General features: G+C 41.8%; 1 protein-coding gene across 1 annotated transcript; it reads left to right on the top strand.

Moving 5' to 3' along the window:
- The first annotated feature begins 45 nt into the window (after nt 1-45).
- LOC130174575 (immunoglobulin superfamily member 21-like) lies at nt 46-26,758 on the top strand. The gene is made up of 10 exons (XM_056384531.1): nt 46-185; nt 10,468-10,592; nt 10,996-11,117; nt 11,577-11,695; nt 13,589-13,704; nt 20,733-21,219; nt 22,945-23,045; nt 24,401-24,593; nt 24,686-24,715; nt 25,556-26,758. Exons 1-10 carry the CDS (start codon nt 122-124, stop codon nt 25,636-25,638), a joined length of 1,440 nt encoding a protein of 479 aa, XP_056240506.1. The 5' UTR covers nt 46-121; the 3' UTR covers nt 25,639-26,758.

Below are 26,758 nucleotides of genomic sequence, written 5' to 3'. Positions count from 1 at the left end.
CCCGAGCTGCAGAGCGCGGCAGCCTCAGTGTGAAGGATGGGAGATGAAACACCGCCGTCGTCCTCCGCTCTGATAATAACAGATGGAGCATCCTACGGTCTGAACAGCACGACCCAGCAGGATGACAAGTCCTCTCGGCCTCTGCTTCCTCCTCCTCTGTGCTCACAAACTCAGTCTGACAGCTGGTAAGTGGACACGACCCTCAACAAGCAGCATCTCCAGGAGTTATAAGCAATGTCTGAATGAGATGTTATGGCATGAAAACAAAATTCGGAGTGCTCTAAAAAGCTTGAATGATTACAAATTGTTTTTGTGGTGTTTTATGATTTGTTGTTTGTGTGATATTGTTGATGTTCGCCTTATGACTATCACTGACCTTTTCAGGGTTTCAGAAATATCTTGCTGAGATCGAGATTATTGGAATGTGCTTCATGTTTTGAGTTTAAATTTGTTGTCAAATATCTTGCATTTGTCAGAACTCCCAGGCTGCCTTTGGTTTCAAATCAACTCGCAGAGACTTGAAAGTTCCTTGAGTTGGGTAATCCATCACAGTGGACACAGTGAATGTCTGGTTACTGGCCGCGACAGCGTTGTGGTTAGAATTGTTTTCACTTTGTGAGTCTGTGTGTGAGTCATGTATGTCATCATTGAAAATTTGGGCCTGGAGAAACCGACTGTAGTGAGAATTACAACAGTAGCTGTTTTGAGTACTTTGCCGAGTGTTTTTATGTCTTTCTGTCTGTCTGCCTCTCGGTCTGTGGACAGATTTTCTCAGAGCTATAGCATCAAAACCAGCATGATGCAGTCACTAAGCTATACAGGTGTGTAGTTGAGATCAAAATGTAGGACAAGAACCTGGCAGTGGTCCGACCCACGAGTGCTGAGTATTACTCATGGTGTAATGATGTATGAATGCTTATGTCATAAATAATAATATCTACATTATTACATGAGTACTCATGGCTCAGACTCATTGCTGGGAATGTCAGCATGTTGAGGTCATGGCTCGTGTGATTTCAGACTTTTCAAAATTGTATTACATCAAATGATAAGTGTGTCACAGTCAGAGATGGACAAAGTACACAACCTCCTTACTTGAGTTACAGTATAGATCCCCCTGGTCAAATATGACTCCCATACAAGTGAAAGTTGTATTTTTTTTTTTTAAATGTCAACACATTGTTTTATTATTCCACAGTGTATTTACAGAACTGAATGACTCTGAAACAATCTACCAAATACACTGAGCTACTTGTAGAACCTGTAGAATAAAAGCTTGTAGAATATTCAAAGCCTGCAGAAATGGCCATAAAAACACAGCTATTGTTTTTGTATTTTTTTTAGTCAGTAAAAATAATAATAAAGTCTGGTAATTTCTTTACTAAAGCTTCAAACACAGACCTCAGATCAGAGCATGGTCTCTGGTGAAGAATCTTCTGCCTCATCTTTATCTAACGTCGCCATGGTTAGGACACTGACAGGTTCAAACATGACTGACAGTGGAGGGGTTGATTGTGTTTGGTTTTTCTCCTGTGATCAACACAGTGGTTGATCTATCACATTTTCAAAATAAAATTCATTCACTGACTGAAAGTCTTTCATAGAAATGTAGTGGAGTCAAAAGTACAATATTTGTCTTTAAGTTTAGTGGAGTAAAAGTCACAAGTTTCCAAAAAATATATATGATATAAAAAAAAAATATATAGAAGTACAGTACTTCATTAAAAGTACTTGACAACTGTCCACCCCTGGTCATGGTAAAAGCAGACATGATCCACACTGATGGATTGTGTAACTGAAGCAAGTTGTAAGTCTCTGCCACTGGATCTTCTTAATGCAAGACTGGATTACCACACAAAATGGACAACAACTCTGAGGCCCAGACCCCCAGACGCTATAACAGCTCCAGGTTCACTGTGTGACTATTTATTTATTTTATTATTTATTTTTTTTTTTTCGTAATTTGATTAATTTTGAATTTGTGGTTTTCTCTTATAGAAGGGCCCTGTCTGACAATCTTAAAACATTTATCATTTTATTTTGTGCTAGGGGTCACAGTCCTAAATAAATACATCCAGCAACAACGTTCAGTGCCAATGCAGGAAGTAGTGTGTCTCTAATGAAGAACGACAAAGTGTGGATGTCGGGAAGACGGATGAGTGTCTAACAAGTCGGATTTTAAAGGAGGATGACATCCTTTAAAAGACCTATAATTAACCTTTCCTGTTGCCTAACCTAATATTCACCAAATGCAATTTATTTATCATATCTACAATATTTCCCTTTAACCATTTGCAGGGAATGAGAGCAGAGCGACAAAGTTTTGCCCCAGGGCTCTCTAGCAGGTTAATCTGGCCATGATGAAATTAATGATAATGTTAATAACAAGTGGTTGCCTGGCAGCTAATAAAACATAGAACTGAAAATAGTTTCATCTGCTTTGGAAAGTTTCCAATAACAAAAACATACAAGAACATACAATTATATTGCTGTGTCACTATAAATCCAGCAGCTGCAATCAAAGAAGCACTAGAGAGGGGGCCGTGGCTCAGTCAGCCGCTGATCCCTGGGTTGTTGGTTTGAATCCAGAGGCTACTGTACTTCTGTACAACCTCAGGTTTAACTCTATTTCCCACCTTTAAAAAACCTTACTCAGTCTTACTCAATCCTCCACCACCCCCACCGGACACAAATCTCTCAGCTGCTATTTTTGCCTCCTTTACTGAAAAGATGGTGGTCATCATGCCCTTCTCTGCCTCTTCCAGTCAGTACCTCTCCACCCTCTTCACTCAACACGTAGTGGTCGTACCACATGTCCAGGTCTCCTTTAGGCAAAGGACACAAGTTTTTTCTCATTCAGCCCTCTCACTGAGAATGATGGGTCAAAACTTAGACCGGTAGCCGTCCTACTACATGTGAACTGGATCCCATTCCCACAAACCTCCTCCAAACCATATTTTGTGCTAGCAGTCACGTGTGATAAATACTTCACTGGCATTGCATGGCTTCTCATTTCACTGCTATGCTGATGACAACTATACCTTTCATTCCCACCACAAGACCTCACTGTCTCTGAGCGGATCTTGGCCTGTCTCTCTGACATATCCACATGGATGAAGGAACGCCACCTTCAACTTAACCTCTCTAAGACTGAACTCCTTGTCATCCTGGCAAATCAGTCTCTTCTTCATATCAATATCAAAATCTCCTCTTCATCTCTTACCCCAACTAAGGTCACGAGAAACCTATGTGTCATGTTTGATGACCAGCTCTCCTTCTCTGACCATGTTTCGTCCTTCTCCCAGTTGTGTCTTTTTGCTCCATGCAACATCAGACAAATCATGTCTTACCTGACTCAGTACTCCACTCAGCTCTTGGTCCAGGCCATCTCTCACCTCGACTACTGCAATGCTTTTCTGGTGGACCACCCTTCACTCACAGTGAAAGCCTTGCAGATGGTCCAGAATGCAGCTGCCTGTCTGGTTTTGATCAGCCCAAAAGGGCACATGTCACTCCACTACTCATCGACCTCCACTGGCTACCCATGGCCCGTGGTCAAATTCAAGTCACTAATGCTGCCTTCAGAGTGACTTCTGGGTCTGCACCATCTATTTCAGTTCAGACATTCAGCCTTATGCTGGTTTTCAGCCACTGTATTCCTCCAATGAATGTCGTCTGGCATCACCATCCCTGCACACAAGACAGTCTCAGTCCAGACTGTTCTGGTCTGTGGTTCTCTGATGGTGGAACAAGCTACAAAAGTCTATTAGAGCAGGACGTCCCTCGCTATCTTCAAGAACCTGTTGAAGACTCCTCTCTTCAGAGAGCACCTCCTCTCCTTAAACCCTCACATGCCTAACTAGCACTTACTATGCACTTTCAGTACACTTCTTTATTTGATTTACTTTCACTTAATATTTACACTAAGGTTTCCTACTGCACTGAACCTTACTGATATCCTTCACTTGTCAGTCACTTTGGATAAAAGCAGCTGCCAAATAATTAAATGTAAATATAAATGTACTATAACTCTGGGTTTTCAGGGTAACAACGGTGGTTCATTTCTTCCTAGGGTAAATCACTATGTGACCAAGTGAAAAATAATAAAGAGCAACAGATGTTTTTACAGATCAGTTGAATCGTTTTGCTTTTTGAGGCTTCCATGTGTCCACTCTGGTTTTAAAACAGAGCTTCTAAGTAATCACTAAATTACTACATGATAACTATTATAGCTTCATTTTAAATCTAACACAGAATTATTAGAAAAATGATCCTCACACTGTTAAATATCTTCCATGATCATAAATGAACATTTCAGTTAGACTGACCTCATCAGACATGAACTACTTCTCCTCTCTCTGCTTTTTTTTCTCCGCATCACATGTTCATAATAAAAACAACTTGTACAAACTGGTCAGCAAACTGCAGACACGTAGACCAAATACCTTTCTCTTTCTCTATCTATGACTTTAATAATTGGAAATGATTTCTCTTGTTTCTTTTCTATTTGAGCTATGAAATTATATTTCAGGAATCACATTTCACCTTGTTGAATATCACTTTGTTGATATCACAGTTTCCAAGCTTAAGTGCTTTATTCACGTTTCTGACAATGTTGCTTATAAATCAGGTATCAGAAGGAGTGGCTGAATGGTTACAGCACATGCCACACAAGTATAACGTTCATAGTTCAATTCTGGCTGTGGACCTTTGTTGCATGTCATACCCCTTTTCTCTCTCTCCATGTTTTCTGCCTCTTTACTGTTGACTCTCAAATAAAGGCAATAGAATGATAGTTTAAAAAAAAGATGGCAACAGAAAAAAAGTCACAAGTTCCAAGTGTTATTGAAATATTAATGTTTAAATGTGATAGCAATGATTAAATACAACTTTGCTGTTGTCATTACATCATGGCCTCCAGAGGCACCTTACTTTTAATTTTACTTCACTGTAACTCAAATTTAACTGTTTAATCCACATTAATCCACATTATTTGCTCCAGTTGATTTTCAGTTTGGGATGTTTTGTCATTTTCCCCCCACCCTTTTAAACACATAATGACTCTATTGTAATTTTAATTGCATAATCTTAAAATCCCCATGCTTTCCAAATAAAAGGTTTTCATATCTGAGCTGTGTTAAAACCTTGCTTTGGTTAGTAAAATAAACTGAAATAATTCTGTTATTTTATTACAATATTTATCTATTTTACCTTGCTGTCCTTAATATGAATTTATACATAAATATATAGCCATCTAAATATCTTGCCCTAAATATAGAATTGAGCTTTGTGATCAAAGACAGGTAACATGAGCGGAAACCTTCCGCATTTTCAATTCAGAGCAGCTTTTATTTTGCCTGATGTTTATCATTCCTAATGCACAGTGTAGCAGCACTAGTTAAATAGTTTTTATACTCTTTCAGCTTGCTGCTGATGTGTTTGAGAGTGGAGCCTTTTATCTAACAGTTAGGCCAACTCTCTGCTCAACACAAAACAAGTAGTATCAAACGCTTTACAGTACAGAGCACTCTATAAAGGCTAAGCTTTGAATTTGCTTTTCTATGTTTATCACATAAAGTAGGGCAAAAGCAGCCATAGTCCACAACCAAACCTAAGCTGAGCAGGGACAGTAATATCGCCCCTCAATATCTAATTTCACTAACCTTAATCTCATTACAAAATATGCTTTTCCTCAGTTTAATGATTGTTTTCTATTGTTTAGTGGACATTATGAATCAGTTATCATGTGCGAGTGCTGCTTTTTTTTAATCATTTCAGGTTTATTCTGATATGTGTTAATCTCTCTGCTACCTTGTTTGTGTGTGTGTGTGTGTGTGTGTGTGTATGTGTGTGTGTGTGCGTGTGTGTGTGTGTGTGTGTGTGTGTGTGTGTGTGGAGAGAGAGACCAGCTTGGCAAATGGCTGGCTCTTTAGATGAAAAGCTGGAGGGAGGATTAAGAGGAAAAACATGGGAAAATAATCTGTAGGCAGTCTGACGTCATGTGGAACAGGCCAGCATTGTAGAGGTGAGCTGACTGGTGATAGAGGGCATCAGAGTGCCTCTCAGCACTGGCAGGCAGCTCCTGGACGTTAGTTCACCCCACACAGACTACATGCTGTAAAGATGACATCAGGTCCAGGTTTGTTTCAGTGTCTTAAATAAAAGTACATGTGGAATTTAGTTTTTCATATGAAGTGTAGTATTTGACATGTTAAAGGTAAAAACCACATGGATTATGTGTGAATTCTTTGTGTGAAACATGAAATTGATGTTTTCACATGTGACAGCTGGAATTTTATATCTGAAATATCTGGAAATAAAATGTGGCTGTGTAATGTGGATTTTCTCATAAGTTAAATGTCCAAACTCTACCTATTCCTATATGTATATTAATAACACGTGAAGTGATACCACATTAGAAATTTGACACATTAGGTCTTATATTTTTTACTGCATTTTTTTTCACATGAGAAATGTCCAAAAAGCATGTGACTATATGTCAGTCTATTTGATATTACATATTATATTAGAATTGAAGTGAAAAATACATTATCAATATTTGAATTTATCACATGATTTATAACATAATGAAACCAAATGTGTCTATCCATGTCCAATGTGTCTATATACTGTATGTCCAAATGTGTTCCACCTATGTAATAAATCATATGTACCTATATTTGCAGTAACCCATTTAATCCCACTGGCACAAATGTTAACCTAGTGTAAATACTGTTGCTCCTGGGGACAAGTATATCTAAGCAGTGAGCTGTGTGAGCTGCCTGTGTGTTTATTAGACCACTAGGGGCCAGGGTCAGGTTTTAGTTCACTGATGAGTACAGGGCAACTGGCCTTAATGGATGGAATGATTATCACGCTTTGTTGTTTTATAAGCACCAACTGATGCTGAGCTGCTAATCTGACAAACAAAAAGAAACCATAGAGAAATACTGCAGTAGCTGTATATTCTTGCTAAATTTAATCCCATCCTCTCCAAGGGATTGGACTCCAAATTAAATGTCATCATATGTCAGGAGAGAAATTTGGAGTACTTCGAGGAAAAGTCTGTACCAAATGCTGCTGCTTTGAACACAGCAAACTATTTTTTGTTTGTTGTTGTAGTTTAATTCATTTCATCATGGTGTTAAGTTTTGGTTTAGTTTTAGGGACCCACAAGCAGAACTCAGACTCAGACAACATGTAAAGGTTTGAAACAGGCTTATTTATTGTGACTTGAATAAAAGGTTGAAATCTGTAGCGGTGAAGGGGGGCAGACATGCTAACAAGTCTCTGATACATTCCAAAGCAGGCTCAGCACGGCAGCCGGGCTTGTGGATTGTAGTCTGTGGAGAACCATGGGGGCAAGACAGACAGTGGCGGGATTACACCAGGAAACTCCAATGACAATTATAGATCAGGGCAAGGCAGGAGTGGTATCATTGCTATAGTTGCCAATCATTGTCAGTACACAGTTAAAGTTTTAAGAGTTGAGAAAATAGCCCCTGAGATATATGGTCCAATAGCTGGATCCTTCAAGAGAAGAGTGGATTCTACCTTTTGACTCAGTTCCTCTTCTCCCGCTGCTTCCTGCTCAATTCAGTGCTAGCGTCTCGGACATCATTTCCCTATGTCAAATTGATCTCCATACTATAATTCATTGCGAGCGAAAGGGACATTTCATATCCTACAATGTGGCGGCTACTTAGTTGGTGGTACCATGGGCTGTGTAGCTCAAAACTATGTCCCCTGAGGTGGATCATCATCCATGACTGGAGACGCCATTCCGGACGCCATAAATTTATGGCATGATGATTAGGGAGGAAATGGCAATCAGTTTGTCAAAACCAATATCAAACAACATACTCTACTGTACTGTGTCCGACTGGAGTGAGGAAATGGCTTTTCTAATCATAGCTTTGTCTTGCCGAGCTACTCCTTCTCTAAAGAAATCATGTTCTGTACTCATGTGTGGCTCTTTCTGTGGTGGTTCTGAGAGTATTTGGGTAGCTGACGAGGCATTGACGCATGCTTGAGCCTCGCCCCAGGTTACTGGGTAATCTACTTGAATGTGCTAGTTCTCATGTCCAGCAGGGGGATCCCAGTCTCTCTCTGCATCTGAAGCTCTGTCTGTGTTTGGGGTAAGAGTAAACTTCACTGGTGTAATAGGTTGGTAGGAGGCATGCTGGGTTTTGAGGATCTATCTGCCATCTTCCTGGGGGTTTTGCTGCCTTTATTAGACCTTACTATTCTTGCTAAAGTCGGGTTGAATGACACTGCTCTAACTACGTGGGACTTTGACTGGGAGTTGCTAGTCACCTTTGAATGGGTGCTGGGAAAAATAATTGTGGTCTAGATGTTCTGGGAGTGCTAGATGGGGGGGGGGGTGGGCCTGCTGGGGGTGGTATAGGACCTAAAGGCACAGAGGTCCAAGTGATGCAGTGTAAGCAGAGGGTCATTCTGGAGGGATAATAGGTCAGGTGTCACCACCATTATTTCAATGTTAAGTTTCCTCAGGGTGTACTGAGTCACTAGAGCTGCAGTTGATAGGGTGGAAAAGCAGCGTCTGCAGTATGCTCTGATACTCTCTGCTCTACATCCATCATCAGATACAGACAGCAGCTCATAGCATTTGTCTTTCTCTAACTTGGATTAAGAATTATCACATTAAAATTCCCTGGTGTTTCCTCAAAAGCCTCAAGTAGGGCTGCTACAATTATTCCAAACGTGTGCTGATGGTGCCACAACCATGTAGGAACATGACTAGGTTAAATATCTGCCCTCTCTCTAGTATTTGTCTCCGATGCTCACGGAAAGGTACTCTGTAGCTTCCTAACAGCCCTTCCTAGATTGTTCTGGATCCATGCCTCTTCCATGAGATATGGCAACATTCAAAATGCCCTGATAGTACCCTCCCATTCTGCAAGAGATTCACACCACTTGGTTGGACTCACAGGATCCCTTTCTGAGAACAAGGCCATCACAATCTCCATGCCATGCCTCTCCTGCCATGCCTGTGAGCTATAAAGCTACTCCTCTACCGTTGATAAGTATTGGCAGGTTTGATAGAAAATAGGGCTGTCTTCATTTTGGACTAAGATAACTGCGGACTTGAAGATGTAAAAAGGTTCTATCATAGTACTGGGGGTGAATTTTTGTTTAGACAAGTTAACAGGAAAACTGGTCTCCAGTAGATATATACTGAATAATAACTGCAGGTGCTTCTACTCTAAGTACACAATTCCTATTCTCAATAGGTTCGACAATTAACATAAAAACTATAGCACATAAATTAAACGCTCTAATATCACATGGTGGACACATTCCAATACAATAGTCCTTAATGTTGAGACTGTTTTAGAAAGCCAGTTTCCAACCCAGCCATCTCTAATGTGGGTTTTTCATGACCTGAAGTAAACCCTGTGAGGCTTTGGTAGCAGGATCTCCCTTGTGTTTCCAGTGTATTTTACAAATGAGAATATTTTATCCCATTGAAAAGATATCAGCTGGACTGATTACACCATGTGATAGAAAAATTTTAATTTTCATGTTTTCTGTGGTAAACAAGTGACACAAACTGTGGCCACAACAACCTCCAGTGTGTCAAATCAAATAACCTTCAGTTAGCTTCTTACTCTTTTACAAACTCAGGCTTTACCTGTTGCCATCCTACCACTGGCGGTTGGGCCTCAGTCTCAATAAACCAGTAAACTCAGTACAGTATAGTCCAGGTTGTCCTGCCGACGACATCCCTGTAAACTTTCTGAAAACCACTGCATCACTCTAACAGTTTGTTTTTTCCCCTCAACCACATGAAGCGCCCAGGCTGTGTGCCTCTCTCTCTCCTTCCTCTTCCTCTCTGCAGGTCCTCCCTCCTCCAGAGCTGCAGCTGTAGAATCTGGATCTGCAACTGCAAACCACCTACTGCCCCATGATCCTGTTCAACAGCTGCTGCTAAACCTGCTCAAATTTACTATGATTAATAATGATAATTATTAATTATCAGCTGTCATAACTATTTTATCAGTAGGAGCACTAGTTGTCATTACACTACTGTTGCTGATACTGCCGCTACTATCTCTATTATTAATATTGCTATCATTGTAAGTTCTTGATCTTTTCCTCTGCGCTCTCTCTTGCTCTCTCTATCACTCTCTCTCTCTCGCTATCTCTCTGTCCAACCCAATTGGTCGAGGCAGATGGCCCCGCCCACCCTGAGTCAGATTCTGCTCGAGGTTTCTGCCTCTTAAAAGGAAGTCTTTCCTTGCCACTGTCGCCTAGTGCTGCTTTTGGTGGGAATTGTTGGGTCTCTGTAAATGATATTATAAAGAGAAGGTCTAGACCTGCTCTATTTGTAAAGTGCCTTGGATAATGTATGTTGTGAATTGGCGCTATACAAATAAAAATTGACTTGACTGACTGGAATGCAATGTAATTTTCAAATATCTCCCATTTTTGTCTCTGTGGCAGGGTATTTAACCGTTTCCATTGAGCCACTTCCTCCTGTTGTGATTGGAGACACAGTCACACTGAAGTGCAACTTCCAAACAGATGGCAACCTCCGAGAGATTGTGTGGTTTCAGGTGAACACACAGGTGAACTTAATGCAATGACAACTGCTTGCCAATCTCTCTGTATATGGTTCATGAAAGGCCTTCCTCCTGTTCACAATATGCCTGTTTGAAAACATCCATACAGTCAAATAGTGGTCTTGTGCTAGAACTGAGAAAAATATAGATGTAATTAATGCGTTCTCCTTGGTGGTGACTTTCTTATGGATACAAACTAGACGTACAGTCTGGCTAACAGCAGGTGAGACGGTATTTAGGCGTAGCAGTGCAAACAAAAAGAAATTATTAATGCCAGAGGACAGGGTGAAAAATCTCATCTTTTTTTTAGGACTCTACTTCTGAAAGCAGCACCTTATCTTGCACTGAAATTTCTCTTTTGGACCGACGTCACACAGGTCGTGATACCAATGTAATCTCGCTCTCTCAGGTGATTGAAGGAGGCGGTGTCAAGCAGAAAATTTTCACCTATGATGCCATGTACAACACTAGCTACTCCCACATGGAAGACATCCACAGACATGATGACCTGGTCTACCAGTCAACTGTGCGGTAAGGCAGGCTACAACAACTAGACAACACGTGTTATGTTCATTCATTAGCTATACTTCTTATCCTTGATGGTCTGGAGCCAATCCCAGCTGAAATTGGGTGTGAGATGGGGTACACAGGTGGCCAGTCAGGGTTGACACATAGAGATGGACATGTTCATATTAACTTTAAGTTAACCTAACCTACATGTCTTTGGACTGTGGGAGGAAGCCACAGACTCAGAGTACCCAGCCAGCAGGTTTGAACCCTGTGGTTAGTTAACAGTGCTAACTACTGCACCACCATGCTGTCCTCAAATAATGATTTGAAAGACAGAAAGGTTTGGAGGGACATTCAAACCTGCTTTCTCTCGACAGAGGAAGAGTAGTCGTAAGTGGAGGTGACATTAGAAGAGTTAAAAAACTCAAATGTTGAAAGTGAAAGATATCGCTAACCACTGTAATTGTTGTGTATGAACAGGCTTCCTGAGGTCCAGATGGAGGATGATGGCCTGTATGAGTGCCATGTCGGGATCTATGACAAGAGCTCCAGAGACAAAGTGATTCTTGCCTCAGGAAGCATTATCCTCACTGTCATAGGTATGTATTAATTTATGATGTCTTATCTGAATTTTAAATAATATTGCTTTACAGGAAAAGTCAGGGCATCACCAAACCATAGATATCTGCATGGTAATCAGCTGCTGTTCAGATTCGGGGGGTTAACATGCAGGAGTTACACCTTTCTGACACAAGTTGGGTGCGGCCTTTTGTGTAAGGATCATTAAAAAAAACAATAATGGGAAATACTGGAAATTCTGTGGATATATCCAATTCTTTTCAAAACTATTAGAATTCTGGTATCAAGATTTTTTATTAAATATTTGTGAGAGGCTGCTGCACCTGTAATTATGATCCTTATAAGATTCCCACATTTTCATGACCTGTGTTTGAATGAAAGAGCTGTCCCCCAGGACACGTATGACACCATGATCATCATGTTGTACAAGAAGGGAGACTGTAGTAGTTACTGTAACTACTGCAGTAACTACTGCAGTAACTACCATGGCATCTCTCTGTTCAGCATCATGGGGAAGGTCTTCACCCATGTTGCCCTTGCCTGACTCCCACAGTGAGATTTTTGGTCAGCAAGAAACATGGTACATGTTCTTCACCCTCTGACAGCTGCAGGAGAAATGTCTTACAGAAGAGATTATCTCCTCAAGCTGCTTGCAAAAATTGGCTGTGCCCCCAAACTCACCTTCATAAAATTTTTCACAACAGCATGTATGAAGGAGAAACATCAGAGGCTTTCCCGTCTGCAGCGGAGAGAAGCATGACTGTGTTTTTGCACTGACTCTTCTGAATTTTCTTCTCTCTCCTGCTGACATTTGCATTCCATTCATCTTTTGAAAGTGTCTACCCACTAACCAGAGCCGATACTAAACTCTTCAACCTTGCCTGTTTGCGTTCCAAGACCGAAGTGACCAGTGTGCTCCTGATGGAAATACTATTTGCCAATGCACCATCCCACACCAAGTCAGACTCTCAGATGCTTGTAGAATGTTCAGCCTCACCATTAGCGACAATCAACAATAAAACTGACTGTGACAACTCATTTACATACCTTGGGTCCCCAGTCTCCAGCGACCTGTCACTTGATGTGGAGCTTAGCACCCATCTTGCGAGGACTGCCACAGTGAGAGAGCAGTCAAAGGGAGTGTGGACCAACAAGTACTGAACCGTGTGCACATGGTCTTCACATCTACCAAGCCTAATCATCAGCAGTAAACAGCTTAACATGTGATGCCTAAGTGCATCTCATGGCAGACAGTAGTACCTAACATTGATGTCCTGCAACATGTTTGCTCCTGCAGCATGTTTGCCACGATATGCCAGCACCACCTCAGATGGCTCAGCCACATCCACAGGACGGACCCAGTCTCTCCCTAGAGCGCTTCTGAATGGTGAGCTGTCGACAGGCTCCAGGCCTACTGATTGCCCACGTTTGCAATTCAAGCAATGCAAGTGTGACATGAAGCAAGTAGGCATTCAGGCACAATCGCCACTGATGGCCCTTCAGGTGCAATCCAGCATCAGCTGTGATGGACGGATGCCTGCTAATTTTGGGGGGTGGAGGGGTGTGCAGGTTACCACAGGCTAGGTGATCCACGCCCTGACTCCAGCTCTGTACTTAACAGAGATTAAGAACCATCTGAACATCTAATTCTCAGAAAGAAAATGAGCATATTTTCCAAAAACCCCAACCCTTTGATTCAAGTAAAATTGAACTGATTTGCAATGTTCTCTTTGAAGGTACTTTTGCAGTCTTTGCTCAGAGTCATCACCAGCATACTGATTCATCACTTAGGACAATTTTTTTCTTTTCCATATAGATACCTCATAACCGTACTATATATTTATTTTCCTTCAATGAATCAAAAGGTATTTCCATGTTAGAGTGCCTAAGTCTTATTTGTATTTTCTCTGCAGTACCTCCTAAGTCTATCTCTGTGGTGGCAGCCAACAGTCCGGCTCCTTTCAGCCGCTATGAGGCCCAGAACTTCACTCTGGTTTGCATTGTTACAGGAGCAAAGCCAGCTCCCATGGTGAGATGGAGCCTTTTTACTCTTTGTCTCTCTTGAAGGTTTCATTCTTCATAATCAATTTGTAACACTGCTTTGTGTGCTAGGAAGGAAAGCTTAATGATCCATCTATCCATCCATTAATCTATGATCATGGAAAACAACTCTTTTAAGAAATCCTGATACAGTGAAAGAGAATACTTTTATGTTGACTGCAGGATGGCATTGGAAGCAATGATTTGAAGTGGTCACAGAAAAAAAAAAAACAATGTCCTTGCTTTATGCTTGCTGCAGTGGATTGAAAGTTTGAAATGAAAAAAGCTATTTAAAGCTATACCCTGTGTGACCTCTTTGGAAAATGTATTTCATTAATATTAGGGGATTAAAGGACAGCTGCATATGTGATAAAATAAAACTCCAGTGAAGCATAGTTTCACATGTCCTGAATGAGACAACAATCTTTTACTGTGTTTATCTACTGAACTGGAATGCCTGTTTTAACAGCTCTCTTTGTTTAACCAAGGTCACCTCAGCCTAAAACTGGGCTATTGTAGTTGTGGTAAATAGTGATGATGGCAGACACCAATCTCTCTGGTCACATGACCATATGTTCAAACAGTAAACAAGATTAACACAGTAGCAACCAGCTGCAAGCTGTCCACTAACACATACATTTATAAATGGAGCAGTATGCACAGCACAAGTACGATGTCTGGATAATATTATAGCTTTCAGTAATGTAGTTTTCCCCCAGTGTCCTCCTAGTGAGCTGATATTGAGTTTTCACAGCCAGCTAGACTCCTCTTCATACTATTTTTCCAAGAAATAGTATAAGAGAACAATACAGTAGAACAATTATTGTTTTAGGCAGATTTAATATGAAGAAGTGTGAAACTGACAAAAAAGGCACAGGAAAAATACAGATTAGTAAGTAAAATCTTGTCAGTGCACTATTGTATGGTCAAAAAGGCTGGGTCTGTGCTTGGCAGGAGTCTGAACTCACTCAGAACTTTTGTGGAGAGACGCATACAATGTAAAATGGAGGCCATCTTGGACATTACCAATCATCCTCTCCACAACATTCTGGCAGGACAGAGAAGCAGCTACAGGTGCAGCAAACGTCTCCTCTCACTGCGCTGCAGAACAGAGAGGTTCAGGAGATCCTTTGTTCGCACTGCCATCAGGCTATACAACACCTCAGCCAAAGGAAGTGGACTAATCTAATTAATTGTTTATTTATTATCAACTGTTGTTATCATTATTATTATTATTATCAACAATGAGCTAATGGACACATGAATTTCCCCTAGGGGATAAATAAAGTATCTATCTACTTATCTATCTATCTATCTATCTATCTATCTATTGGTAGGAAAGCAGTTAAGCAAAAAACCTAGTATGATGAGGGAAATACCCAGGTAGATGCATGAGGTGAGTATGCTATGAACAATTTAAACCAATACCATGTGTAGTCACACATGGTATTGGTCATATTTGAACAAATGACAAAAACAATATAATGAAAAACATTCACACAGTAATGATAAACATTAAACGTACTTATAATGCCACTCAAAGGTCTGCAACCAAAAGAATGGATAAAGATGGTCTTCTTTGCTTTGACTCTGCTGCAGAGAAGGGACTTCCCCTCTGTCACTCTTCTATGCTACACAGGAAGCACAATTACTAAACTACATGCAGTACCAGGAACAGCCACTAGAAAATTTAATTCTCCATAAATTCTCCTTTTATTCTCCATAAACAACTGTTCCAACACAAGTAATGTATGTGGAGTAAAAACTGGTAACAAAACTACAGGTCTCACTCACTCACTCAACACACACACAAACACACTCACATGCACACAAATCCCTTGTTTGTACTTTGATCTGTTATTGACATAATGTATTCCCCAGCCCCTTACTTTAACCTTAACCATCACAAGTCAATGCCTAACCTGTAACCCTAAAACCAAGGCTTTACCCTCAAACAGCTATTTCACCCCCCTCCCCCTAGCAAATGTTTATGAAAATTATTTTTGTATCATTTAGAATAGTCACATGGTTTTATTTACCATTTACCATTCTTGTTAAAGGTTTTAATTGGTCACGGACAATGTAATACGCGTAAAACCCAGATTAAACAATTCAGTTTTATAGAAGAATTACTCTCTTCTCTGGTTGAAAGGAATCCTGGATGACCACCAGAGCGTTCAGTCACTCAGAAACATTGTGAGCTCTCAAGGTTCTCTAGGAACAGATTCCTTGATGATGCCGGCAGATATACCCTCTCTCTTGGGTCATCTGGGGTCATGAGTGACATTGTTGATATAAAATACTCAACCTATGCATACATGAGATGGAAGATCCAGTGCTTAAAGTAACACTTTACATTTGTAAATTCCATTCCTTTTCATCTTTCATGAACACCAGAGGTGGTGTTTTAGGCATTGGATGATTAGTACCAACAATGTCACAAGGAATCCCAAACACATACCTCACAGCAAAGACCTAGAGGAACTCGGTAGAACTACCACACCCAGAGTATGTGGGGTGGCAACATTCACCTTGTAGAACCTAGAGAATGTGCTCAGTGATGCCCATGAGGGCGTGGCACATATGGCCTCTAGGGGCACTCCTTCCTGTCAGAGAGGCGCCACAGTGACCTGTGACAGAACCTGTGCTGGAAAGGGAACTATGTCCACGCTGGCCAAAAGTGGGCCACAAGCAGAAGTCTTTAGCCCTCTTGGAGGACTCTCTGAAGTGTAGGCAATATTAGAGAAACTGGTGGGAAGGCTAAAGTTAGCACTGGTCTTCTCCATCAAGGAGAACCAGAGGGAGAGAGTGAGATCCACCTCTGCCCTGCTGAAAAGACCCCAGATGGTGTGCACCATCTCTGGATGGAGTCACCACTCCCCCAGTGGGGGTTTGTGATGGGAAAGGAAGTCTGCAGCCATGTTCCTCTCCACCAGCAAATACATAACCCGCAAGCTAGTCAGCCACAGGGCTGCCCATGTCAGCAAGTCCTGGGATGCCCTCAGTAACCATACTGATTTGGTGCCCCCCCTGGTGTTGATGTGGTACATGGTCAAGGTGTTGTTCGACCGAACAAGTACATGCTTCCCCCTCAGGTATGACAGGAAGTGTTTGAAAGCCATGTGCACAACCCATAGTTTGAGCACATTGACATGCACTGCACAGTCCTGTGCAGACCATTGCCCCTGTAGTGCCCTGTTCTGCCAAAGTCCACCCCAGCCTGAGAGGCTGGCATCCGTCATGATGATGTCTCTGCGAGATAGGATGGAGCCCATGGAGACACTCCTCTCCAGGTAAGACTTCTCCCCCAGTGGGAACGGAGTGAGGAGGCACTATCGTGACACTCTGAGCCTCCTATGTTTGTGCCACTTGGAGTCCAAATGGAGGCTGTTCAGCCATCCTTGCAAACAACGCAGAGACAGTAAGCCCAAGGGAACAATGGGTGAGGCCACTGTACATTTGCCCAAGAGGTCTAGGAACTGGATATACGGCAACGACTTGCCCTTTTGGACTGTTGACTGTTAGACCCAGGTGGGCCACATGAGAGAGGAGGAGAGCTGTATCTTGGGCCGCCTGAGACCTGAATGGTGCACAGATCAGCCAGTCATCCCGGTACGATAGGATTACACGCCCCATGATAGCAGGGGCAAGTGAGCCGCCACCACGCAGGGAGGGAGAGACTCAATGGAAGCACCCGGAAAAGAAAACAATGGCCTTGTAAGGCAAAAAATTGCCTGTGTTGAGGCGCAATGCAGACATGAAAGTAAGCGTTCTTCTAATCGATGGACATGAACCATTCCCCTGGGGAAGTAGTTCAAAGCACGCCTGTTGTGCTCACCATATGGAATATCAGTACCTTCAGGAACTTGTTGAGCCTGCTTAAGTCAAGGACTGGATGAAACCCACCTGTCTTCTTCACCAGAAAAGAAGTTGAGTAGAACCCTCTGGGGTGCAACCTAGTTCTAATGCGCCCCTGGTCAGAAAGGTGGCTAGCTCCTGGTTCAGGGCTAAAGTCTTTGCTGGGTCCTTGATGATGGTCATTCTGACCTGGTTGGAAGCTGGGGGCCGGTGTCAGAATTCACTCTTATACACTTGAGCCAAGGTGGAAACCTCCCAGGAATCTGAACTGTGAGCAGCCCAGCATCTGAGCTGCTGCTGGGGAAAAGCCTGAGGACAAGCCAGCTGGGCGCTGAGGCCCATGGTGTCATGGTTTGTAATGGCAGACACTTTTTGTTAGTTTTGTTTTGGACTTTTGCACTTCCTGTTTTATTTTGTAATTGGTTTCCATGTGTGTCAGTGTTTTTGCTTCCTGTCTTGGTCCTGTGACTGTGGTGATTGTCTGCCCCGCCCTAATGTGTTTCACCTGTGTGCAATCACCTTGCCTCCTGTGTCTATATAGTCTTTGTGCTCCCCTTTGTCTGTGTCGGTTTGCCTGTTTGGTTCTGGGTTTGTTCATGTTCTGTTGTCTTCATGTCTGCTCATGTCACGTTCACGTCTGGATTTTTTGCTAATTAAACATCCTGCACCCCATTCCCCTGTGTTGGCTGCATTTGGGTCCTACTTACCACTAACACCTTGATACATGGTAGCCACCGGTGTGGGATGATGGTGATGGCAGGGAGAGGTCCTCCTGCATGTCTCCATCAGGGGTGACTGTGCGAGCCAGACCTGGTGGCATGTCTGCACCAAGGCGGACATTAGGCATCCAAGCTCTCTCAACATGAAGGCAAACGCAAAAGTGAAGCATCACTGAGGCTGGTAATGGAAGCATCTACCCCCACTTCCTGCAGGAAAGCTGAGGGTAAGCATGAGGTGAGAGAGGGAGTTGCCAATCCAACCCATGCGTGCCACCACATAATAACCCCTGCACAAGCACTTCAGCCCGTTTACGCCTGAGACAGGTAGGCTCTCTCTCAGGTGGTCGGGGGCCGAGACAAGAGGGGCAAAGATTATGGCCATGATCTAGCAGAAGAGGGGCTATACAGGCACTACAGTAATGAGGGGTCAGTATAGTGGTTACTCCACCGGAGACACTGTACACTGGGAGCGAGGTGAAAACACCACCTAGAACAGTTAAAGTTATCAACAGCCAAGTCAGTGTTAGCGAGAGCACTGACACCAACTGTGGCCTGGTGTTGGGAGCAGGGAGCAAAGACACAGCCCTCACCAACAGAGATTAAGAATTCATCAAGGCAGCTAAAGTGCTAACAAAACAAAACAATCCATTAGGGATGCCTCGCACTTATTTTTTTGCTGCCGATACTGATACCAATCATCTGTGAGTGTGATTGGCTAATCCATGGCTGATGCCGATCATTTTTTTGTACATCATTAAAGCAGCTGGTTTAGCAGTTGGTCAGTCTGCTTAGCTTTGTAGTGTACTGGGACCGCCAATAGGTGGCAGCGTCACCTAATAAAATGACCACAAAAAGTCATCCTTATTCAGTTGACAGTATGCTTTAACTTTGTTCAACAGAACAGAACAAAAACCTTGATCCTTGTTAGTTTTCCAGCGCTCCAGTGGTTGTGCACTCCGAGAGATGAGTGGCTCTGAAAGGTAAATAATCATTTCTGACACCATGGTCCTGCTGCAGAGTTTCTTCTGCTATGATTTCGCCAAACATTGATGACAAGGAACCGGGTCATGGCACCTTCTCTGCTGGCTCGCCTGTGGCTGCTGGCTCCAGGTCCACAGTTGGGGAGTGTCTGTGTGGCCTCGGTCAGCAGATCCAAAGGCAGTCCCCATATTTTTGCCTTGAACCCTTCAGAAAAAAATCTGTCCTTGTATCTAAAAAAAAGATTGCGTTAAATTGCGTTATCATTGCATTTGTTTTTTTTAGATCAGCATATAAGATGTTAACTAATGTTAGATGGAAATATTGTACTTTTTATTTTACTACATTTGACAGCTTTGTTACTTTTCAGATTAATATTGAATTGAATATTGTATATCAACACATATACATATTATAAAGATAAGCTGTGAAGAGTTTATAAAGTTGAGACATTGTTAAGGATGAAACTACCCAACACTATATACAGAAGTTACCTCCTGCAGTTTGAGGTGTAGCTACAGTACATGAAAATTAACTGACATGTTAATCATCATTATACAGCTATGTGACACTGACAAGGGGCAATCTGTTGCATAAAGCAAATGTTTAGTTTTGATACATGGTTCAGATATTGCAGAATTAGCCATAAAATGTACTTAAAGTAAAATTTTGAATGCAAAACATTTCCCTGTAGTACTAGTGATTCTACAGTGTGGTACTGCCTTCAGCAGCAGTTTAAAATGGTCACTAGACTGCGCTTGTATAGCGCTTTCTAGTCTTACACACTCACACACACACACACACACACACACAGAATACCACTGACCCCCCAATTAGTGGACGACCACCTGCTCTACCTCCTGAAGGTAGCATTGTTGTGCTGTTTTCTCTTCTGCTGCTAGCTTGTTTTTTGGAACATGTTATGTCATCCAGATGTTTGTTTTTTCAAAAGGGCCAAAACATCACAGATTTTTTCATGTTTTCTGAATCCATCCATTGTTAATAGTTCACATCCAGAGTCCATTTCTTTATACGTATGTAACATTTGTAGAAGTCAGATCATCTGATTGAAACTGAGGTTGGTTGTGTCTTGTCAGCTGAGGACAAGCTAACACCTCATGGATACTGGTACGCAGCATTGACATTGAGGGACAACAGTCTCTGTGAAGAGAGCAAAATGAATGATGTGTTTAAACACCACAGTTTTCTTACAGTCATGAGTAAGACAACAGTTATTACAGCGAGTTAACCTTCATTCTCAAAGTCATGTGATCGCTTGGCTTAAAAAACAAACAAAAAACGAACAGTGACTACAAATCTTTGAACTGATGAAAAAGATTTGATTAACAAAGTGAGTCCTCCGAGTTTCCTCTATCATTTAAGATTCTGCCAGAGGGTCAGGGTTATTCCACTCTTGTGCCTGTTCCTGTGGAGCTCACCTGTCTTTGTTTCTGCCTGTCAGGTATACTTCAAGCGGGATGGTGAGCTTATTGATGTAGTGCCAACTGCCCAGTCATCTTCCACAGTGGGAGACCAAAGCCAGGCGGGGCTCTGGAGCTCCCGGATTCTCAGCAGTCGAGACCTTGATGACACCAAACTCCACAAGTCCCTGTCCCTGCTGGAAGAAGAGGGGAAGCTAGCTCGGCTGGGCCAAGACGGGCCCGAGGGCCCTGAACCGGGCCGAGAGCCGGGGTCCAAATCTGACCCTAAGCCAACCTCTGAGGTGATACCTGAGACGGTGGTGAGCCGCGAGTTTCCACGTTGGGTCCAGAGCAGTGACCCACTCTACTACTTCCAGCACCGGCAGCAGGCAGCAGGAGACGGCACCATGGAGGTGAGAGCCATGCTGACCTGGAGCCTCAACCCCCAGCTGGACAATGAGGCTCTGTTCAGCTGTGAGGTCAACCACCCAGCTCTGTCTATGCCCATGCAGGCTGAGGTCACACTGGGTGAGTCATGATGCACTGACACACTGGCTGAGCTAATTAGAGCTAACAACTCTATGTTAATGCACAGAGAATCTGTCTGAGCCAAGTCACTCTGATCATGAGGTGATGAGATGAACACAACCATTGATTTCAAACACGCTCCTAGGAGAGTGCTGTAAGGAAGTGAACAAACAAATCTTTTTACTGGTACTTATTTTTTCATAAATATAAGTGTAAACCTGGAACTTACTACTTTCATGAAATAGTGTAGTTTCACACACTGAGCGCAACACTGACAGAACCTCTCACCTTCTGCTTACTTGGGTCAAGATACAACCGAACTCACTGACAGCAATTCAGTTCAAAACAAAACAAAACAAAAAACCCAAGCCAAGCCAACCTGCAGCCAACATATGACATCATACCCTTCATGAATATTCATGAAGATTTTCTGATTTTGTAGTTAATCAGATTTGAAAACATTTAATGATCTCCAAATCCCAACTACGGAAGGGAGACTTTGACCAAAGACTTGCAGGAATATCAGTCAGCTCAGCTCCCCCTAGAATACTGTGACCCTTACCATGCAGGATGTAAAGATCCCTAGAAAGTCTCTTCAGGCAGTCCACTCAGTGTTTGTTACCCCTGCTGCCCATGGAGACTCATTCTTTATCAGTCAACTTAATGGAAAGGATATTCAAGCATAAACGGTTTCACATCCACTCAGTAACGTCACATCCCATTTTGGCTCCTTGCATTCTTGTGGCACAATGTACAGTTCAAAATGCTGAAAAAACAGATAAAATCTGTTTAGTTCCATAAAGGGTGGACTATGGATTAACCAAAAAAAGAAAGTCAGCTTCCTAGCATTCGTTTAGGGGAGTACTCTGCCAGGAAGATTGTTCAAGTTTGTTTGAGTTCTTGTGATTGGAGGGAAAGTGTTGTAGGAGTTTGGCGTCAGTCACTTCCCCTTATCAACACAATTACTCGGATCAGCTGGTTATAACAATAAAAACGCAGAATATACTACAAATAAAATTTCCATTCACCCAACACTTCTTGGAGGACAAATTCAGGATTATGAAGAATTAAAATAGGCAAGCCACTGGGTTGATTAATTCAAACTGGACTAAGAACGACAAAAATGGAGAGGGGCCTTCAGTGTTGTGTATGCAGGAGATGGAACCCAAATGTAGAAAACACAAAATGGTATAGGTGGGAAAAAGGTCTTCTGATAACTAAAGAAAACTGATGAAACTGCAGAGAACTCACAATCCAAAGTTAAGGTGAACAGGAACTTAACCGGAGGACATCAGGATTTAAAAAGGTTAACAACAGACAGACAAAGACGAGAGGGAGCACAAACACTAAGTACACAAGGGAGGCACAGGTGATTGAACAGGTGTAACACATTAAAGCAGGGCAGACAATCACAAAGGAGGGAAACAGGACAAAGACAGGGAGTAAAACTAACAGGAGACACACAAGGGAAGTGATTACAAAATAAAACAGGAAATAAAACAAAAACATAAAGAGTCCATCAAGGCAAACCATGACATTCAGTTCGTTAGTTTTTAGATGGTTTATACCATGTAGTGGTGGACATGTACTGTGCTGGTTGGTAGATCCTTGTACTATATGTACTATTATTATACGATGACTTTCCTGTTATTAAGACATCTGAAAGTCAAGTTTTGTCTTACTTTGTCAACTGTGGTCCAATGTGGTATTTTGCCTTTCTATCAGCTGCTCCCAGAGGACCCAAGCTGACCATGAGCCCCGGTAAGGCCAAGGTGGGAGACACAGTGCGGATCACTGTCCAAGGCTTCCAGCTCGGACCTTCTGCAGTGAGTTTCCAACAATGTGGCCCTTTGAATAGGGAAAGTTCAAAAAACGACACCAGAGAGTAGGACACATAATAAAAGTAGCAATCTAATGACCACTTTTCCAAGTGTGCCGTACATTCTTGGATCATTGGAGCGTTCCTTCCTGCAGGCAGCGCATGGTTTCAGTTCTTCCTTTGAAAGTCAGCTTGCAGAGACTTGAATGACGTTTTGTCATGGGCGATGCTAAAACACTCCACACTGGCTCTTTCAAGAACACTCTGAAATGGTTCTGAGGCAATATTTGACATCCTATTCAAATTCTTTGAGTGCAATGATATTTACATGTTCCAATCAACCACAAGACGTTCAGTTAGTGGGAGGCATCTGTATGAAAACCTTATTATAAATCACAGTGTAAGAAAGTGTTTGGATGAATTTCTGTCTGTGCAACAGGTGAGCATTAGTCTGAACACTGAGCACATTTTAAAGTAGTGTTTTTCTTCTAACCTTTAGAATAGCATTTTCACATTCAAAGTTTAATAGACTTCATTTTATTGTTTGTTCAGAAACAGATGTTATTTTTGCAGAGTGACCTGCAGTAAGTAAGGAGTAGTAACTTTTGTCTTCATGACATATTAGATCCAAATTATTTCCCTCTGTTTAAATTCAACTGCTTCCAAAATCCTGGAATATTCCTTAAATTCCACTCCTGGTGATTCACTGCTACGCCGGTTTCTAGGAAAGCCTGTTCATAAACATTAAGCACATTTTCGATGTGTTACGACACTATTGTTTGTTTTAACTGATAGAACTGACAAAGCTCATTGTCAGCCTGCTGGACTCAATATATTGTGTCTGCATGATTTATGATCCTACATATTCTTGACACTTTTTCTCCAAGCAAACCTGATCACACAGAAACCTCTCTGCTGGATTCAGCAGACGACAGTCCTTTCAGTGATATCAGTATCAGCCCATCAACAGAGAAAAGAATCTAATTAAATATGAGATACTCTGTCTAACTCCAGATGTGGCCATTGAGTAATTAAACTCAGTTGTCTGTAGTAATAAAGTAACCCAGGGTTGCAGGGTCTTGCAGACAATGCAGTACCACTGATGGTGCCGATATGGCCAAAGTGTAAACAAACATGATCCAAAAATACATGTAGTAGATAGTTTGAAGTTTGATATTCAGACAGTTGGTGAAGCTAATCATTAATAACATTCAAACAAGATCAGCAGTTTTCACCAGAGTACTTGGGCAGTAAAAGGGTTAGGGTTCTTTCACCTTTATCTCCCTGCAGCTTTCTGCTCGCACACCTGTGTGTGTGTGTGTGTGTGTGTGTGTGTGTGTGTGTGTGTGTGTGTGTCCACAGAGTGAGGTCTTCCCTGAGCCCATGTTCACCTGGACCAAGGTCGGCGGACGTCTGCTGGATGGTAGAGAGGAGCATGACGGCAGGGAGCTTATTCTAGAGAGAGTTCCTGCTGAACTCAACGGCTCCATGTTCCGCTGCACAGCCCAGAATCCTCTGGGCTCCACGGACACCCACACCCGCCTCATTGTGTTCGGTGGGTCAGTATATGTGAGGATTTGATCTAATCATTTATCATTAAGCGTGCTCACAGTAAATGTTTTCTTTTATTTTGTGTGTTTTTTGCAGAAAACCCAAGACTGAAGAAACATTTTATTGGTAGGTTATTCTTTTCTGTTACAACTGTTACTGTGCTAACTTTGCCATCAGTGTAACGGACCATTAGCAGGCTCTTACATCCAGGCATGTGTCTGGCTGATTGAGCATTTCCAACGACAGTAACAGAAACTTTGCTTCGTACAACACTGACAGAGCCCTAAAGTGTTCAGTGTTCAATAAATAAACAAGAAACTAAAATACATAATCATGAATAATTTGTGAAATGATTTAAGAAATAAAAACACAACTATAAAACATTATTTCATCACTATTATTTTCATAAGGTCTATAGGACTTTTTTCTTTTTCGAAATAGACATGTTTATCTTTTCAAAAGTCTGTTTTTATTAGATAATAAATCCTCTGATAGGATTTCTATTTCATACCACTTTTTATTTCATAATAAAAAGTTTTATAAAAATTAACACACCTACTAATCTAGCAACTTCAACAACTGAGAATTAGCCAGTTAGCTCCTGTTAGCCAGAACAACAGCAATGTAAAAGTGATTCTGAATCAACATTTCAATAAGTTTATAATAAGTTAGTTCAGTAATTAGTTTTTATGTTAATACAGCATCTTTTAAATTGAGATAATTACAGTGATTTTAATCAAACAAAATATTTTTTTTTTTTACTAATTTCTGATTGAAAAAAAGATACTTGTTAGTAAGATACATTTATTATTGGCTCTTCATATTATGACCATAAAAATTTGGAATGTACACTTATCGTTTAATGGTTAAGTTATTCTGTGAATTGGAACATTTAATATCAACGTGTCACAGTCATGGTGAACTGAAGCAGTGCTCTGTAATGCAAGCTGTCTTGTTTGTGTGCAGCTATTGATGCAGCAGTCAGTTGGCACTCCCTCACATTATCCTCCATGATACTGCTGCTGAGCTTCACCTGCCAGCTGACGTGACCTGTGGCTTTGCTGCACCTCCACACACCACCACCACCACCACCACCTGAGGCCCCTGTCAGAATGTAAACCTCCACCCAGCTGTTAGCAGCATCACTCAGCGCTGCTAGAACATTAAAGCTGCAGCAGGACCCTGAGAGAGAGGACAGATCCTGGTGCAGCATCAGACACAGAACAAAGATCCAGTTGCTGAACAGCATGTTGTCACTCTGTGAGCAGCTTTGCAGATAGGTTATACTCTCACTGATGATGAGTATGTATGAAGCTCTGATGTAGTGTGTGATGCCACCTAGTGAGTACAAGGTTCACACCAGATCCCAGGCATAATGGCACTGGAGAATGGAGAACGGTCTAGGCCATATCAATACATCAATCAGCACAGCCAGATCTCATGTTGACACCAGACCAGATAAAACATTTTTCATCACCAGTATAACCCATATAGGACACTGCAAGATACAATATTACAAAAATATTTTTATTTCTCAACTTCACTCTACTTGCTAAAAACATGGATGTGTTCATTCATATGTGGAGGTCAGACAGAGCCATGTGAGTGTCATGAGGGCTGCTCAGACCAAACATTGCCATCAGGTATTGACTGGTCAGGCTGTTTATTCTGTGGTGAGGGAGGTTTAATGTTATTAAAGTTCTCAGAAATCAACTAATTTACAGAAAAACATCTGAAGCTTTTATTCCCTTGTGCAGCTGCTCACGTATAGTGACTGAGTTTGCTCATCTTCCACACACTCTCAAAGGCTTCATCAAAAATTATTAATTTATTTTTTCTATATTTGTATCCCTATTATTTAGAAGCTACACATTCTGAGACAAGAGGACAAAAAACAATCATGGGAAAAGTGATAGTCACATTATTTACCTTTATACTTTTGTGGTGGAAGTGACACACTCACATACGGTGTCCTCAGACTTGAGGTTGGCAGTTGGAGCCTCTTACTGTATTTAGACCCAGTGGCTAAATGCATGGGCATGCTACCCGCCCACAGCGACAATGCTAACATGCTGTTTATCGGGTATAATTTTCCCGTCACCACACAAGGCTGACTGATTTGTCATTAGTTTGCAGCTTCTAATCATGAACCAAAGTATAAATTAAAAT

The sequence above is a fragment of the Seriola aureovittata genome, chromosome 9 (assembly GCF_021018895.1).
Source record: "Seriola aureovittata isolate HTS-2021-v1 ecotype China chromosome 9, ASM2101889v1, whole genome shotgun sequence".
Taxonomy (NCBI): Eukaryota; Metazoa; Chordata; class Actinopteri; order Carangiformes; family Carangidae; genus Seriola; species Seriola aureovittata.
This window is presented reverse-complemented; position numbering and strand designations above follow the sequence as displayed.